This window comes from Colobus angolensis, unplaced genomic scaffold (genome assembly GCF_000951035.1).
Source record: "Colobus angolensis palliatus isolate OR3802 unplaced genomic scaffold, Cang.pa_1.0 Scaffold2, whole genome shotgun sequence".
In the NCBI taxonomy this organism is placed as follows: domain Eukaryota; kingdom Metazoa; phylum Chordata; class Mammalia; order Primates; family Cercopithecidae; genus Colobus; species Colobus angolensis.
This window is the reverse complement of record NW_012115154.1, coordinates 10798974-10817608: the sequence shown is the minus strand read 5'-3', so window position 1 is coordinate 10817608 and position 18635 is coordinate 10798974. Positions and strand designations below refer to the sequence as shown.

The 18635-nt window shown below is 41.2% G+C and overlaps 1 protein-coding gene across 1 annotated transcript; it reads right to left on the bottom strand.

Annotated features, from left to right (window-relative positions):
- Positions 1 to 8763: 8763 nt before the first annotated feature.
- On the bottom strand, positions 8764 to 14028 carry LOC105511426. The gene is made up of 3 exons (XM_011941571.1): positions 13925 to 14028; positions 13426 to 13830; positions 8764 to 9140 (listed from the first exon to the last, which is right to left on the bottom strand). Exons 1-3 carry the CDS (start codon positions 13971 to 13973, stop codon positions 8764 to 8766), a joined length of 831 nt encoding a protein of 276 aa, XP_011796961.1. The 5' UTR covers positions 13974 to 14028.
- Between the last annotated feature and the right edge of the window lie 4607 nt (positions 14029 to 18635).

Sequence of the window (18635 nt, the reverse complement as noted above, 5' to 3'; positions counted from 1 at the left end):
AAAACAGAGAGACACACAGCAAAAGAGCCTTGTGCCCAGGCAGTGCCAGAACAGAAAGGGGAATTTTCTACCTCAAGGCTCATGTTTTATGGGTTGGACACTTGGGGTCAAGGAAGAGAGAACCCTTTTCTCAATGTGACATTATCTGTCAATGGAGTCACCATTGCACATGGTGCGCTTGGTCCCAGTGTACTCTATGTGCTCAGGAAGCAGAGCTAAATCACAGCTAAATATTGTCTGATGGAAACTCAAAATAATGTTCTCGGAGATTGTTTTTGTCAGAATATCATTATAAAATAATTTAAGTGAATGAGTGTATGAGAAAAATAATGAAGATGAATGAACAAATTATGTGGAAATAGCCTCTTCCAGCTGGGAAGATTTTTGATGTCATTTCATCATTTTGTCTATCTCCAGGCAGGATTATCCCTAACATGGATCAGGTATCTCTCAGGGTTCTGGAAGTGTTTGAAACCCTTCTAAAGCCATAAAAATCTTTTCTTCTAATTTTTTAAATTTTACTTTAAGTTTTGGGATACATGTGCAGAATGTGCAGGTTTGTTACATAGGTAAACATGTGCTACTGTGGTTTGCTGCACCCATCAACCTGTCATCTAGGCTTTAAGCTTCGCAGGCATTAGTTATTCCCCTTAATGCTCTCCCTCCCCTCACCGTCTACCCTCCGACAGGCTCCAGTGTGTTTTGTTCCCCTCCCTGTGTTCATGTGTTCTCTTTGTTCAACTCCCACTAAGTGAAAACATGCAGTGTTTGGTTTTCTCTTCCTGTGTTAGTTTGCTGAGGATAATGGCTTCTTGCTTCATCCATGTGCCTGCAAAGGACATGATCTCATTCTTTTTTATGGCTGCATAGTATTCCATGGTGTATATGTGTCACATTTTCTTTTCTTTTTTTTTTTTTTTTTTTTTTTTTTGAGGCGGAGTCTTGCTCTGTCGCCCGGACTGGAGTGCAGTGGCCAGATCTCAGCTCACTGCAAGCTCCGCCTCCCGGGTTTATGCCATTCTCCTGCCTTAGCCTCCCGAGTAGCTGGGACTACAGGCGCCCGTCACCTCGCCCGGCTAGTTTTTTTGTATTTTTAGTAGAGACGGGGTTTCACCGTGTTAGCCAGGATGGTCTCCATCTCCTGACTTCGTGATCCACCCGTCTCGGCCTCCCAAAGTGCTGGGTTTACAGGCTTGAGCCACCGCGCCCGGCCTTGTCACATTTTCTTTATCCATTCTATCAATGATGGGCATAGCCATAAATATCTTTAGGAGCACCTCCCTCTCTTGAATATTTACCTGTGTACTAAAGAGGAAGTGTTTTAATAGTTAGAGGTTGTAAATTTCCGTTAAAAATATACCTGAGCAAAACTATTTTCTAGTGATAAATATCACTGGTTGTCAGGGATGGAGGAAGGCATTGCACAGAGGAATGAGAAAACTCTCTGCGTGATGGAAATATTTGACATCTTAATAGGGATGGGGATTAGAAGGGTCTATACACATATGTTGCTCCAAAATCACTGATCTGTTCATTTAAAATGTGTAATGTTTTATATAATCTATATATTAATAAAATTGATTTTTAAATATCTGAGGAGATATGTATGCTACATTCTTTAGTTAATTTCATGTAAAGAATCATCAGGCATATATATTTCCACTTCTGTGACTTCTAAGTTCTCAGCTTAAGATTTCTAGGCAGAATGTGTCTGAATCTGCCTTTGTGCATGGCAAGGGTGCAAGAGGCTGTCTGAGATTAACAAAGGGAATCAAGATATTTAGATTCCTATTATAGGCTAGATATTTTATGATACTAAATTATGTATATGGCCTTATAGATGGACTGTATTAGTCTCATTTTATAGATTAACAAAACAAAAAGCAAACTAAACCTAACCTGTCAAGAGCTGGCCTCAGGTAGCGATGTGGTGGTGTTAGAGTGGGAGTCAGGGCTGGGTGCCATGGCGTTTTTTCAGAGTTCTTTCCCCACACTGTCTCCAGGATAAATTCACCTCCGTCTATGATGTTATTGGAGCCAGCAGGTCTGATCTGATTCTGAAAGTTAGGCATCGCTCTTTATGAAAATGCCTTATAGCACAGAGCTATAAACACAGGGATTAGAGACTGACAGGTCAGAGCTGGACACCCAGTACTGCATCCTAATAGCCATTTAATGTGATCATGTTATTTAACCTGTGGGTCAATTCCCTCCTCTCTGTAAAATGAGAATAGCATTTGTGTCTTAAGGCTTTTTCTGACAGTTGAATTTCTAATTAACTGAAATTTTGCAAATGAAGGACTTCTATTTTGTGCATAGTAAAATGACAATAAAGGATGGAATTATGATTTTTTTCTGAGTCTTCTCTGTGCAGCATAATTGAACCGTAAAGGTGCATTGATGCACTCAGAGCCTGCACCTCGGCAAATGACCCTGCCACTCATGTGATGCATTGTTTTATAGAAACAGTCAAATACTATGCATTTATTACCACAGACCTTAAATGTGTTATATATACACAAGGAAATAGTATCAAAAAAGAAGAAAATCTAGCCATATGTGACAATGTGGATAAACCTGAAGGACATTATGGTAAGTGAGTAAGCCAGACACAGAAAGACAAATACTGCATGACTCTTTTTTCTTTTCTTTTTTTTTTTTTTGAGATGGAGTCTCTCCCTGTTGCCCAGGCTGGAGTGCAATGGCGCAATCTCAGCTCACAGCAACCTCCAACTCCTGGGTTCAAATGATTCTCCTGCCTCAGCCTCCTGAGTAGCTGGGATTACAGGCGCCTACCACTATGCCCGGCTAATTTTTGTATTTTTAGTAGAGTCGGGGTTTCACCATGTTGGCCAGGCTGGTCTCCAACTCCTGACCTCATGTGATGTGCCCACCTCGGCCTCCCAAAGTGCTGGGATTACAGGCGTGAGCCATCATGCCTTTTTCTACTTTTATAAGGCAACCTAAATAGTCAAAAACTCATGGAAGTAAAAACTAAAACATTGGTTTCCACGGGCTAGGGATTGGTGGAAATGGGGAGTTGCTGTCAACAGGTACAAAATTCCCAGTTAAGCAGGATGAGGAAGTTCTAGAGAGCTACTGTACAGCCTTGTTTCCGTGGACTATGACACTCTGCTGTATACTTAAAAGCCTGTTAAGAGGATAGATCTCATATTAAATGTCCTCACTAAAATTTTTTTTAAAAGGTAGTAAAAGGAGGTGGGTAACTAAAGAGAAAGATTTTAAAAGAGGACATTTGTATAATTCAGAAACATTAAAGTACTGTGAATTAGCAAAATAATTTAATAAATAAATTTCAAAATAATTCAGTAACTACATTTCAATATTAATTGCCTTAATACTGTCAAAGGCAAGAAATGTACTTTTTAAAAAAATTGTCTTATCTGTTTTTCTGAATTTTATTTTTTGTTTCATTTTTAAATTTATGTGGCACAATCCCTTGTACAAAGCGGGGGGCTTAAAATGTTTGTGAAATCAATAAATTAAGTAATGAATAATAATGATTTGTGTCTTTTCCCTCATAATAAATTACATCAGGTAGAGGAAAACTACACTTTCCTTTAAAAACATCCCATTCCCTTTGCTGTGCACTGAGAAAACTCTCTCCTCACACAGGCTTCATTAAAGAGATCACCTGGCCTCATTCACAGCACAGCTATGGTGCAGAAAATTGCACCTCTCTTTTTTTGTCACAATGAAGGATGAATGAATATGGTTAGCCTGGAAGTTGTATGTTCCTTGGACTTGTCAGCAAAGAGACTATAATGATCATATATAATGCCTGACTTTCTCTTCCTGCTAATGGGGACCTGGAAAGGGAAGACCATGTGAGAAGACAAATCTGCAGAGTGGGGACAGTGGGTAGAGGTGTTGGAGGAACAGACTGCAGCCAGTTATGTTCTTTTCAATTAACTATTTATTGATACATATTAGATGTACATATTTTTAAGTAGATGTGATCATTGATACATTAATATAATCAAATCATGGTCATTGGAATAGGCATCATTTTAAATATTTGTCTTTTCTTTACCTTAGGAACATTTGAATTATTCTCTTCTAGCTATTTTGAAATGCACAATTGGTTGATGTTAAGTACAGTGACCTTACTACCGATCTATCCAACGCTAGGTCTGGTTTCTTCCATCTAAGGGTATATGAGACCCAGGAAAGGTGTTTCGGTCAAAAGTATGCACAGTTAGATGACACTTATTTTGCATGATTTCTGTCAGAATCAAAACAGATCTCATCAAGAAGCAGCAGAGGTAACTTGGGAAAGGCCTGTTGGATCACCAGATCCTGAGTCCCTCTGGCTGCCAACATCCCTTTCGTGGTCTTTTTCTGAGTGGAGGCAGGAATGTTTTGGCATTTCAATAGGAAACTTGCCTTTCTATTTACTTCCTCTGCAGGCCATCCTTTGCCCACTGTACCCTTAGGCAGGTCCCTGGCTCTGCTACCCCATGTATCATTCCTGCCCTGAAGGGTCCCAAAACTTAAGGTGGAGCAGGTGGAGCACAGTGTCCACATGTCCATGTCACACCTTACTCTGCCCACTGCTGTCCCTGCCCTGACACTGATTCCCAAGCCCTTGATGCCCCAGCCCCTTCACCGTCCACTGGCCAGACACACACAGAGACACTCTCTTGTTGGTACAAACTGAGGCCTTTCACACCCCTATCCTTCCCTGGACAGTGAGAGGTCTGTGTTTAACTCAGAACCAACTCTGAACTCAAATGGCCTCCACCTGATGCTAGCAGGCAGCCAGGCATTCTCTTCAGCCTTCCTCTTCTGGGTCACCTGCCCTCCCCTCCCCAGGGTTCCCAGCAGCATTGCGGAGACACAGCGCCTCCAAGTGGCTATAGATCCACAGTCTCAGAGATTCTCACCTTATGACCTTATGAGCTCTAGATTGTCCAAATCAGTAACAGAGACCCTGCATCCCGCTCCTGCAACCCCCACCCTCTCACATACACCCTCTCTAAGCTTTCCCAGATAGCCAATTTAGGGTTAATCTTTAAATCCTCCCTTAGCCAGTGGAGACAAAAGGGTGCATTAACCAACATTTTGATTGCAAAATTAATAGTTGTTATGGCATTGCAATTTGTATGATAAGGTGGAAGAGAAGAGCCTAAATAAGACAAGGCATAGAATTAAACAGTGTGAGGATATCCAGCAGAATGATCTTGGAAAAATACTTCATATCTCCTTTTGATTTATAAGATGCATGTGTCTTCACATTTTGTATTTAGAGTCATTATTACCAAATATAGTGCATTTAATAAAAGGGACTTCCAGTTTTTACGTATTTGATTCTGAATTTATAAAAAATTTTTGAAATAAACAATCCTATTGGCTATAACTTAGGCAGACCGAGTGGTCTGACGTTTCCCATGACTAGTCAGAAGCGCCTACAAGCTCCCCCAGTGACCCAGTGCCTCTTAGTAATGCAATCCAAAGATAAACTATTTTCATGTGGATGAATCTACAGGAGAAAATGCACACACATACACACTCACACACAGACACAACACACTCACAAATACACTCTCTCACACACACACACACACAGTATCTTCTTATTGCAAGGATGATAAGATTCTCTTACTGCGCACAGCAAGTTTTTCTCTCAGCATTTTAGGTTGGTTTCTGGGATGCACCCCTGATGATGTTTCCAGACTCACAAAGATGTGGTTTTGGAAAAGCGTGGTTGTGGTGAGGAATTTCTTTTACTGGATCATGGGACTGGATAAATATTATTATAACATAAATTTCTTTGTTCCAAATGGACATTTGTGAATTCCAGCTTTAGATATAGTTACGGTACTGGGTAGTACTGCTCACTAATTCTGATTGGGAAAACACATTTGCTTGGAATATTGCAGAAATTGTATGGAAAATGGAGATGAACTATAATGACTCTCTGTTATATTTCAGGTAAAAGGAGCCCCTTTTGAAGGGAAAACAGTAATAGATAATATTTCAGAGCTCTGTATAAATGGACATTAATTTATTCATTTCACAAACATCAAGTAGTATCAATTACATACCTGAATTTTCCTCTGAATGTAAAGGAAAGAGAATGATATACTACAGTACCAGGGAATGTCAGGGTAAGAAGCAAAGAGGAAGGGAGATGTGAGTCAGTCCTTGATAGATGAGCAGTGTCTGGCCCTGTTTGGGGAGAATACAGTTTGTTCCAGGCTGTGGAAATAGCACAAATACACGGGATGTTAAAGCCTGTAAAAGCTCTAGAGCCTACGCTTTCCTAACCTGCTGTATTTCCTGCACAACCACACTTCCCTTTCTCTATGCAGGTGAACTTTAGAAGACATGGGCCCCAGGAAAGTGGGGTGAGCCGGGTCAGAGGCTCTGGAAGCTTCAAACGTCTCCATTCTTTGTACCATCTGTCAGTATTTAATTTTTTACCCCCATTCTTAGCAAATGTTAATTTTTTTTAAATAATGTTTTTAAAGTAATCATATATTTTCTCATTTTTGTAACACACAGCACTGTCAATCAGGCATGAGATGAGCCTATAAGTTAATTTCATAATTTCACAGAACTTTACTATTATTTCATATCAGCAAAGACATGAGTCAATTTCCTTATCATGTATAGCTTGGGTTATGTGCATAATTTCCTTTCATTTTCAAAAAATATTAAAAAGAAATTGAGGACTTCGATATTATCTTTGAAAACCTTAGGTTAGGGACTGCTACACTAGCCAGTTCTCACCTCCTAACCTCTTTGTCTCTCTTTCCATCTATGATCCCTTGATTCCCCTGGAGCTGTTCTGTCCGAAGATTCTAAAGATGAATTGAAATTACCACATGATTTTATTATTTCTTACACGGTCTATCTGTAGTCCATCCCAGAATAGCCAGCTCTGAACAATTTTGTTTTGCATTTGTCTCTTCAAATCTATTTATTGATTCACTGATTCAAAACATGTGATTTTTAATACCTTCCTTGTCAGATATAAAACGTCAGGATTAATGGATAAAATGTCCAACAAAGTGCCAACCTGCAGAAAGCTCAAAGCTGAGAAAGATACGCATTTATTTAGTAGATATTTACTATAATCATGGAAGTAACTCTTAAAAACACTGTAGGTTAAAAAACTCCTCAAAAGTGAAGTCAAGAAAGTGAGGAGCCAAACCAATGTAAAAATGGTCTGTGTGATGAGTAGTCATTAAGAATGATGACAAGATTAGTAGCAGACAGAAGGATAGAATGAGAAGAGAGTTCTGAAGGGAAAGAAGCAAGTGCAGCAAAGAAGGGTCCTGTTCTCACATCATGTGTGTAAAGGAGCTGGGCTTCAAAGGAGGAAGGAAAATGATCTAGAAGCAGCAGAGAGAAGCCCGAAGAGCAAGGAAGACACCAAAACAATATATAAACACAGAGTAGGTCTCCCGATGTACATTAAAGAATACCCTAAATGTCATTCCGCATCATTCTGATCTTGAAAGTCTTGGTTCTTGATAAACAAAAATAGGACAGTGACAAGTGAAACCTGGGCCTCTATGGAAGAACTCGGGTAAACCCAAATTGTCTTGGGCAGGCAAAATACAGGCACATTTTGCAGCAGTTGCCGATGATACACTGATAGGGGTTGAGAAATAATCAGTATGTAAATACTACTGAGAAGAAAGACATTATAACTCTTCATAATAAATTGTGAGTGCTGTGTAGAAATGTGTGGCATAAACCAGAAAAAAAAAAAAAAATACAGATTTGGCCGTTCAGGACACAGCATCAGGGAGGAAAGAGGGCACAGTAAGACTGGCCAGGCCTGTGTATGTTTTTCAACTTTATTTATTTTTTGTGTGTGATTCAGGGTCTTACTCTGTTGCAATGATCATGGCTCACTCTAGTCTCGAACTTCAGGGCTCAAACAATCCTCTCAACTCAGCCTCCTGAGTAGCTAAGGCTGCCATACCAGGCTAATTTTTAGTATATATATATTTTTAGAGACGAAATCTCACTGTTTCCCAGCCTAGTCTTGAACTCCTCACCTCAAACGATCCTCCTGCCTCAGCCTCCCAAAGTGCTGAGATTATAGGCATGAGCCACCACACCCGGCCCTGTGTGCTTTTAGACACCCTGTGTATATTCATATTGACAGTTCCAGAACAGGCAGTGGAGGAGATCTCATCAGTGTCCTGTGAGTGCACACAGACCTTTAGCTAGCACCTGGCTTGCCTTATGCAAGATAGAAACAAATGGATCCCTGTAGGTCAAGAGGGGTGGCTTACTTCTAATGTATTAAACTGCCCGTATTATCCACATTGAAAATCTCTTTAAGTGTAATGTAAAAATCCATATATAAATGTTAAATTGAAATTAGCATTATAAAGGGATGTCCACAATCATAGAAAAGAACTTTCATTTACAATAAAGAGCACTTGTAGGGGAAATTTCTGTTCACGGCTTAGAGTGAGAAGAGAGTGAAGTGGGCAGAGTAGCTCACAAGACAAAGCCATTCTCAGGAGCTCCCACTGTTTGGATGGGGGTGGCAAATATAGGAAGGCAGGGACACCTACAGTGTGGGTAATGAAGGTTTATCCTACCTGTGTATGAGTTCTGACCCCACACACAATTTGTGAGAAATTTGCAAAACGCATTTTCTATATTATCTCCTACACAAGATTTTGTATGTTGATATTGTATCATCTTCTGTCTTTGCCATGCTCCAAACCCACTTAATTATTCTCGTGGGGAAGGTGATGCAGGAAAGACTGCTCAGGATCCTGGGAGCTGTGGGTAAAAGAGGAAGCACCAGAATTTCTGCACAGGGAGGGGGAGATTCTGCAGTGCTATGGCTAAGCGACTTGCACAGACACACACAGCCGAGTCCCCCTGCTCTGTGGGCTGGATCTTCCGAGTAGAGAATGATCCATCAGGCCTCTCAGCTGAGAACTGATCCATGGGCATACCTGCGTCATCTATAATAGATAGTCTCCAGAAGTAACTCAGCAATTCCAGTCCCTGCACGAAGGTCTGTCTATACCAGAAAAGGAGATTGTGGCCTAAAATTGGCTCACATCTCAGAGTCACTGCTTGTCCCATTTCTGTCACCTCATGCTTGGGTGACTGGATAATGCCAGCATCTGTGCATGCTATAAAAGAAGGCAAAATTAGAAAAAAGAATAAGGAAAACACAGGAAGTCATCTATACAGAGGCCTAGCATGAGGATGATAAATACGTGAGGACTCTTTCGCTACCAGGATACAAAGGGACACACAGAGGGTCCAGGAGTCCATGGCAGAGTGAGAGCAGATGTGGCACATTCCAGACCAGGGCCCTTATGAACATGAGCGAAAAAAGATACTTTGGGACATTTTACCCCCACAAGATGCATCTGTCAGTGACATCACTGAATGGGCCACCACCCCCAACTTGAAAGCTCTTTTAAGTGGAGGCTACATTTCTGGGAGATGAATCAGGCAGGACTGAAGTCAACTATAATTGATCTGAGATACGGATGCACATTTGCAGAGGGTCCCTGTAGATTTGCTTTGATATCACCAATTCATAGCACCTTCTCTAGACCTTACCTAGGAGCCTGCCAACTATATCCATCTGCACCTCAAACTCCAAGTATTTAAAGATGAACTCATTGCCTTATTGCAAGCCAGCTTCTCTGCAAACCTCCTGTATCTCTCACTGGTGGCTCTGTGCTCCTAGTTCTTCAAATGCCCTTAAATGAGTTAGAAGTTAGCATCTGAGTTACCCAGGAAGAGCAAGCATGTCAACTGCATTGTTAAAGGTACGGGAGCTGAATTGGTGTCCCGAAAGCTCATTAGATTTCAAAGCTCTTCTTTGCAGTGAAGGGCCTCTCTGAGTTTATTGATCCTTGAACTCTATTGAATTTGCAAAGCCCAGAGCACAGAATCTCTCACATTCTCTATCCATAAAATAAATCAGAAACAAGATTGTCTTTTTCACAAAGATTTGGAAATGAAATGCTCCAGAGTTGATTTACATCTTGTTCTTACTGTTTGGACGAAGGGAGGCAAGATGGTGCACTTCCGGGTTCTTCATCCCTCCCCCAACTTTTTCCGCGCGCGCGAAAATGCAGCCGGCGACCCGGGAAGGTGCAGACCAACTGGGCATGCACCAGGTGACGTCAATCCAAAGAGACCAAGATTTACCTGGTCGCACCTGCGGAACGCCCCTGACACGCCCGTGCCCCGCCTATTGCCCTCCCACTCCTAGAAAAGCCGCTCTCGGCCCAGGTCCCACGCCGACTTCCCAGCTTCCCCACTTTCTGGTTTATCAACCAGAAAAATTTTAAATCTACCTTTAAGCTGGAACCTCTCCCCACTCCTGCCTCCAGTTGTCTGCCTTTCTGGCCAAAACCAATGTATCTCGTAACTGTGTTTGATTGAAGTCTCAAGTCTCATGTCTCCCTAAAATGTAGAAAACCAAGCTGCACCCTGACCACCTTGGGCACTGTTCTCACTACCTCCCGAGGGCTGTTTCACAGGCCATGGTCACTCATATTTGGCTCAGAATAAATGTCTTCAAATATTTTACATAGTTTGACTCTTCATCAACAGAAATTAATTCCATGTTCACTTTGTGCTCTCTGATCAAGTCTAAATATTCACTCTCTAGTCTCATCTTGTCACATGACCCAATGAAGCATTAAAGATTATGTAATAAATAACATAAAAGTACTCAAATGACAAAGTCTCAAAACCAAGTGAGGGTCCCAACTTGATTATAAATCCACTTCAAGTTTTTAAAAAGTCTTTGCTTAAAATTAAAGTTTCTGTGTAACATCTCTATGCTATTTAAGTCAAATATCAAACAAATCACAGACTAAGAATCTGACATTAAAATTCAAAGAAAATTAAAACCTCAAATAAAATGTTTTGACTTTAATCTGTATAATTATAGCAGAGGGAACTCAGATTAACGCTTTTGTTATTATTTATGTACTTAGGTAAACCAACCACACTAACAAACTGCAACTAATTCATATCCTAAAGATACAATGAGGAATAACTGGGCCAGAATCTTGGAGAAGGCAGGAGCCTGGGGAGTGAGCAGGGCAGTCACTGCCATTAGGGGCATTTGCTGATCCCAGCTCAGCACTTAGGAAGCTGACTCACAGGCCAGGGGCTTAAAGGCAAAGACCAGAACTTACTTAATGCGACCATTGAGGGACCTGAATAGAATCAATGAACTAGAAGGAAGCCTGTCCTCCAGGTGCTCCAGGACACCTCAAGCCTTGAATTCTGTTTCAGGGAGTCCTGGATTGTTTATGCATCCATGCCCTTTACAAAGTACAATAAAATTATCTCTGGAGAAAGATATATCCATCCTAGCCCAGAAATTATTTCTACAACCATAGTGTCTGGCATGATGTCAAAAATAATCAGGTTTATAAGGAAAAATACAAACAAATGACTGAGAAGCAGTACACACACAAAAATGTCCACAAAGATCACAGAGGTGAAAATAAGCAGGCAGACTGAAGTAACTGAGTGTCCTATGCTCAACAAAATAAAAGATACACTCAAAAAATGTTATGAGGGAACGACTAACCATAAAAGATGACCTCATAGATTAGAAAAAGAACCAAATGAAAATTCTGGCAAGGAAGTGGAGGATGGTCATGGTCACTCACCACCGGGCTGAGGTGTTGTTAGCTAAGTAAATTGCAGAGAAGAAAGGGAGATGTGCAGTGAGTTCATGGCCATCAGTTAGGACCTGCAGTCAGGTGGATGGAAAGGGAAGTCAGAAGGGGCTGAGAAACAGTGACAGTCCTTCAGAAGATTCCCGGGAAACTGCATTTCCAAACATTCTAACCAATACTTCAGAATGATTTCTAGTACAGGAGAGTCTGGGCAGAAGCTAGGGTAGAGACTACAGTTGGACACACACGGTGCATTAACAGAGGGGGCAACTGGACCAGGGCAGTTCATTGCTTCTGAAGTTCTTTCAGGAATATCTAATGCACTTATGTATCAGTCTGTTTTCATGCTGCTGATAAAGACATATCCAAGACTGTGAAGAAAAATATGTTTAATTGGACTTACAGTTCCACATGGCTGGGGAGGCCTCAGAATCATGGCTGGAAGCAAAAGGCACTTCTTACATGGTGGCGACAAGAGAAAATGAGGAAGAAGCAAATGTGGAAACCCCTGATAAACCCATGAGATTTTGTGAGACTTGTTCACTATCATGAGCATACTATGGGAAAGACCAGCCCCCATGATTCAATTACATCCCCCTGGTCTCTCCCACAACACATGGCAATTCTGGAAGATACAATTCAAGTTGAGATTTGTGTGGGGACACAGTCAAACCACATCAACTATGGAGCTATTTTAATATATGAGGACAGACAAGTGGAAGTGTCCTCATCAGTCTCTGAACTAGCTGACCCAGCCCTGTATAATGTTGGGATATGTTTGTTACATGGAAGAGTTAGAGAACTCTGGAGGAGCAGAGTTCATTTGGAGCTAATATTTTGGACTCGTTGCCAGGATATCCATTTGTGTGCATTTCTTGGAAATTTAAAGGGTGCTGAATGAAATAGTTGAAATTATCAACATCATCATCATTAACATTACTCGTATTAATGTATTTCCCCAAAAACAGGGGAAAAAGATTTCCAAACACATAGTACTTGTTGAGATTTGATTGCATAACACATCCAATGAGAGGTCTAGAGGAGGCTCCAGAGTCAGCGTATCACCAAGGATAAAATTCAAATCATTCATATGCTGACAACTGCAGAGGGAGAGCCTGCTGTTTGTCACTCACATACAATCATTATCTGTATTATTAAAATGTGTCACACATGTTTATTGACTACATGTTTTTATTTTTCAAATTTCTGTATTTTTTAATTGATATAAAATATTGTTTCATTTTAAAAATAGAACAGCTATTAGTACCCCAGTCTGTGAAAAGTCACTTTCAGTTTCGGTTTCTTGAACTCTCAGCAAGAGGTGTTTCAAATTCCTTAGACATATTTTCAAATAACAAAGGCAGTCTTCATGTTTTAAGAAATAGTTTATTTCCAGCCAGGTGCAATGGCTCATGCTTGTAATTCCAGCACTTTGGGACACCGAGAAGGGCAAATCACTTGAGGTCAGGAGTTTGAAATCAGCCTGGCCAACATAGCAAAATCCTGCCTCTACTAAAAATACAAAAATTAGCTGGGCATGGTGGCACATGTCTGTCATCCCAGCTATTGGGGAGGCTGAGGCAGTACAATCACTTGATCCCAGGAGGCAGAGGCTGCAGTGAGCCCAGATCGCACTGCTGCACTCCAGCCTGGGCAATGGAGCAAGACTCCATCTCAAAAACAAAAAGAAAAGAAAAGAAAAGAAAAAGTTTACTTCCACCCACTATATGAATCCTAGCTATATCTGAAAACTCACTTCTTCCCTGGGAGGATGAGGAATAAGGAAAGGCTGCTGTGAGCTGATAGAGAGGAGAGAGCCCTGCAGTTTTGTGCACAAAAGGGAAGTATCTCTGCATCGCTGTGGCTAAGCTGCTGGCACAGAGATACATGGCCGAGTCCCCAAGCTTTGCAGGCTGGATCTTGAGAGTGGAGTTTACTCCTTTGAGCCTCTCTGCAGAAAATCGGTCCTTAGGCAACTGTGAATCATCTACTACATCGTTATTCCGAAATTGAACCAGAAGCTCCGGGCCCTGACCCAGCATCTGCTGGTACCAGTAAAGGATAGCATGGCCAGATATAGGATTGCACCAAAAAGTCACAGCCTGGCTTTTCTCTATAACCTTATATCTGGGGGACTGGGCAACTCCAGCTTCTGTGAGTTCTGTGAAGGAAAAAGACAGAATTTGAAAATAGAAGGAAATGATTGAAATAATCACTGAGAGACCCAATGTGATCATGGTGTTCCTAGGACTCACCTGCTCCCAGGAGACAGAGGGCCGCCCAGCAGAGGAGCCTGGTGCCCATGGCAGGGTCAGGGCAGGATAGGAGCTTTGCCCAATCAGGGTCACTGTGAGCAGGAGCAGAGGAGGAGGGACATCCCTATCTTCTCACGGCAGTTCCCACAGTGACATCATTGCCTCCACAAATGCCTACCTTCTTAGAAACCAATTATTATAAACTAAAACAGAGCACGAAGTTGCTTTACCATATTCACAGATTGTGTAAGTTCAGTCACGTGTCCTCACTCACATCTCTAGGGCTTCGGGATTGGATCTCCTACTCCATCTCTAGGCCCATCCTCTGCTGGATGTTTCGAGTTGAAGGCAACTCGAAACAGAGATATCAATTAGTGACCTTTCTGTCTTATCAGCAATTATCCTTCTCTTTGGGCATTTCTCTTTCACTAGGTTCTCTATCTTCCAGGTCCTATGTGCTTAGAAGCTGGGGTAATTGACAGGAGTTTACCCTAGAAGCTTATTGAACTAGCTGACACGCTGTAAGCTAAAGGGATAAAATAATACGCTGGGCACAAAGTTAGAAGGGTTCATTTTTAGTGAAGGCCAATGAGCAGTTTCCTCTTTGCTGTTATCATTCATGACGCATTGTGTACCAAGCCTTCATCATGGTTCTGCCCGTAGTTTTGGGTCACCAGTGTAATGAAAGTAAGTTCTCATTTTTTATCGAAGATGGGTGGGGAATTCTCTTATCCCTGAAAATATCCGTATATATTGTAAGAAATGCAAAATCAAACAGACTTGCTGAAATCTAAAAATAACCTTATAGCTACACCTCTAGTGTAAATTACAGTTGAACAGTAGTGGTCATTATCTATTTTTTGTTTCTAATGGGGCAACATTAGTCACAAATGCACTTTTATTCCTTGCCTGAGTAAAAAGAAATAAAAGGAATTAGGGGATGGCGCTCCTTAGAGTTGGCATAAGACAGTGACACAAGGAGATGCATGTCCAGAGAGGTGGGAACGAAGATATATGTGTTCACTGAGGTTCGCCCAGAGATATTCCGACAAACCAGCAAAACCTAGGGGACACGTGTCAAGGTTATCAGGTGAATACCTGTGGCTGTAGAATTACCAGAGCCATCTGCTTCTGTCATAAATCCTTTATTACTGAGGCCAAAAGCTGCTGGTTTGAGTCCAACTCATGTAGGCACCAGGCAATAATTGCATGATGGAAATTTCTTCACATTAAGGGGTCACTACCTGCTCCATCTTTGTGACCAGGGTTATAGTTCCGGGTGACAACAGCATTCGGTGGATGGAGGCTGGTAACTGGAAACAGGACTTATCTGTCTATCAAACCTATCAGTCACAGGACCCACATGTGATGTGCTTGCATGTGAGGCATGCCAAGTCCAGGGAGGACATTCCTCATTGTTCTCAGGCCTCATCTGCTTCCTGGGCAGCACAACTGAGAAATCCATGACAGAATTCTTGTCAAGGCAGGAACCGGTCATTGTGCTGCTCAGGGAAGAAAAGGCCAGAGCCCTGGGAAATCTGGTTTTTGTTAAGAATATCTGTAGTGTCACTACTCGCAATTTGGAATAGCCTGTCTGGCATAAACTAGAATTGTCCACTCTCCTATATTTCCCTTACGTCATCATATACATTGTCCAGGGCATGACTAGAATAGGTAAGGTGTGAGGTACAGGTGCGTTGCTCACATTTCTCTGAATTCTCCTGAGGAGGCAGTCATTTTCCCTTTGCATGGGTCTCTGAGCATTTAGGCTGGCTCCTGGTTCTCCTCCATCTACCTCCCATGCAAGCCCAGAACAGTCTCCACTCAAAGATTTGCTACAGTTCAGATTTTACTGCTGAGCAGAACATACCAGCACCAATGAATATAAAGGTGTGTTTTTTTTCTTAGTATCTCACATTTCACTGACTACTCACAACTTCTGCAAACAAGATACTGGATACTAGGATACACAGTTTTTCTTCAAACTTAACATCTCAAGCAGCACTGAGCCCTGTTTCAAAAACATTTGAGCATCATCAAACCCCAGTGCCTTCTGATGGCCAATGGTTCAGTGTCACTGGACTCAGGTCCTTGGTCCATGGCTTAGAGATACTGGTGGGACTTCTATACTATCTTCAATAGAATCAGGGCCAATATAGGACAGTGTTTGTGAGAAACCAGGGAAAATTTTTCCAGTTCTTTCTATTCTTACTGTCTTGCTAGAGCCTGTCCTATAGTTTAGATATGGTTTGTTCCCACCAAAACTCATGTTGAAGCTTGTTCCTCAATGTAGCGGTGTTGCTACAGGCACATTGCTCACATTTCTCTGGGGTAGTGTGAGCCTTATGGGAGTTGAAACTTACAGGAGTTGTTTGGGTCACGGGGGTAGATCCCTCATCAAAGATGAATGCCAGAAGTCAGTTCTCCCTCCCCAGGATTTGGATTAGTTACCATAAAAGCAGGCTGTTATAAAGTGAGGGTCTTGCTCATCCCGGCTCTCCCTGCACAGGCTTGCTCCTTCTTCCACTTCTCTTCCATATTATGACACAGCACAAAGCCCTCTAAAGAAGTCCAGCAGATGTTGATGCCCTATTGGCCTTTCCAGCCTCCAGAATTGCAAGCCAAATAAAGCCCTTTTCCTTATAAATTTCTTTATACATTTTCCCAGCCTCAGGTATTCTGCTATAGCAGCAGAGGACAAACTAAGACAGCTTCCCTCCTTGTTGCACAAATAAATATTGTCCAGCTTTAATTTTGGAAAATCACTACTCTTCTCTTTACATTCAGTGACCTTTGAAAGTTCTTGAGTTTTTAGCCAAACTGTAGAATATCAGAATCTCTTGACACAGAGGAAAGAGTCCTGTATATTTGCTAAAAGTCCTCTTGACATGCATTAGTAGCTAAGTTTTGCACTGGCCTCAGAGATACCAAGCTGCTTTGTCCTCAGACTGCAAATTCTCTTGTCTTCTTTTGGGACTTTCTTAAAAATCATAGCCTGTTTCCTATTAAAAAAAAAGTACACTCTAGACTAAAAGATACCTTATTTTATATATATTTATTTTATGGTAATGACATAATATTTCAAAGATATTGAAAATGAATATAAGAAATACCCAACAACATTATCATTCTGAAATAACACCAACATTTTATTTTGGTCTGCTAATATTTTTCTTCAATTTTTTTTTAAACTGAGCATCTATGGAAAAGGTGAGAGAATAATGAAACAAACAGAATATTAAAATGTATGTCTGTGTGCCGACTGTACATTTTGTGACTTTTGCTTTATCTCTCTATACATATATTGCCCTCAATTTCTGAAGCATTTTATCCTTAATAATAAAATGGGTCTGCTAAAAAATTGGCGTTATCTTATATAACCACAAATGTCACTATTACACTCAAAACATTAGCATTCATATAGCATTGTCATCTAGTACATGCATCACACTCAAATTTCTCCATTTGTCTCAACATGTCCCTTGGTTTTGATTCACTTTTCCTCTAGAACAAAATCAAAGATCATGTATTTCACGAGGTTATCGGTTCTCCTTAGTTACTTTTAAATTATACATCTCTTCCATCCACTTGTTATATTTTCTGTTTTTCATGATTATAAGTTTTCGAAGTGTCCAGGTCAGCTTAGTTGTAAAATGGCCCACAACAAGAATTTCTATACTATTGGAGGCTAATTACTTGGCAAATATACACCATAGATGATGTGTATTTCCTATTGCATCTGGTCAATCACGAGAATGTGGAATGTCATTTTTATGCTGTTTTGTCAATGCATATTTGAGGTAACTGACACCAGATCTCTTCATTTTTAATATGTCTTTTACCTTCTGTAACTGAGTAGTAATCTGTGGAGTGATGCACTGGAAAAATGTACATATCTTGTTCCAGTCCCAAAAGCATATATAAAACATGGTTGAAAATTCCTTAAATCTGGATAAAGTCAGCAATATCCAGGTATGGAAAGCTCAGAGGCTGCCAGTTAAATTCAACCCAAAAGGATTTCCCTAAGTCACAACATGTATTAGCTCATTTTCATGCTGCTGATAAAGACATACCAGAGACTGAGAAGAAAAAGAGGCTCAATGGACTTATAGTTCCACATGGCTGGGGAATCCTCACAATCACGGCAGAAGACAAGGAGGGGCAAGTCATGTCTTACTTGGATGGCAACAGGAAAAGAGAGAGCTTGTGCAGGGAAACCACCATTTTCAAACCATCAGATCTAAATGAGACTCATTTAGTATCATGACACAGCAGGAAAGACCCACCCCCATAATTCAATCGCCTCCCACAGGGTTCCTCCCACAACACGTGGGAATTGTGGGAGTTACATTTCAAGATGAGATTTGGGTTGGGACACAGTCAAACCATATCACAATGTAATCGAATTATCAAACATCAAAGACAAAGAATACTGAAAGCAGCAAGCAATAAGAAACGTATCACATTCAAGGGATCCCCAATACAGCCTTCAGCAGATTTCTCAGCAGAAACCCAACAGGGCAGGAGAGAGTAGAGTCATACAATTCAAAGTGATGAAGTTAGGCCGGGCGCGGTGGCTCAAGCCTGTAATCCCAGCACTTTGGGAGGCCGAGACGGGCGAATCACGAGGTCAGGAGATCGAGACCATCCTGGCTAACATGGTGAAACCCCGTCTCTACTAAAAAATACAAAAAACTAGCCAGGCGAAGTG

Bases quoted from the DNA above. Each gene is read 5' to 3' on its own strand.
- LOC105511426 (XM_011941571.1), bottom strand. From the start codon at position 13,973: ATGGGCACCAGGCTCCTCTGCTGGGCGGCCCTCTGTCTCCTGGGAGCA. The intron at 13,831-13,924 runs GTGAGTCCTAGG...TTTCCTTCACAG, and splicing joins CCTCTGTCTCCTGGGAGCAG to AACTCACAGAAGCTGGAGTT. The intron at 9,141-13,425 runs GTGAGTTTTCAG...CTTCTTTTATAG, and splicing joins CTCATCCTCCCAGGGAAGAA to CATGCACAGATGCTGGCATT.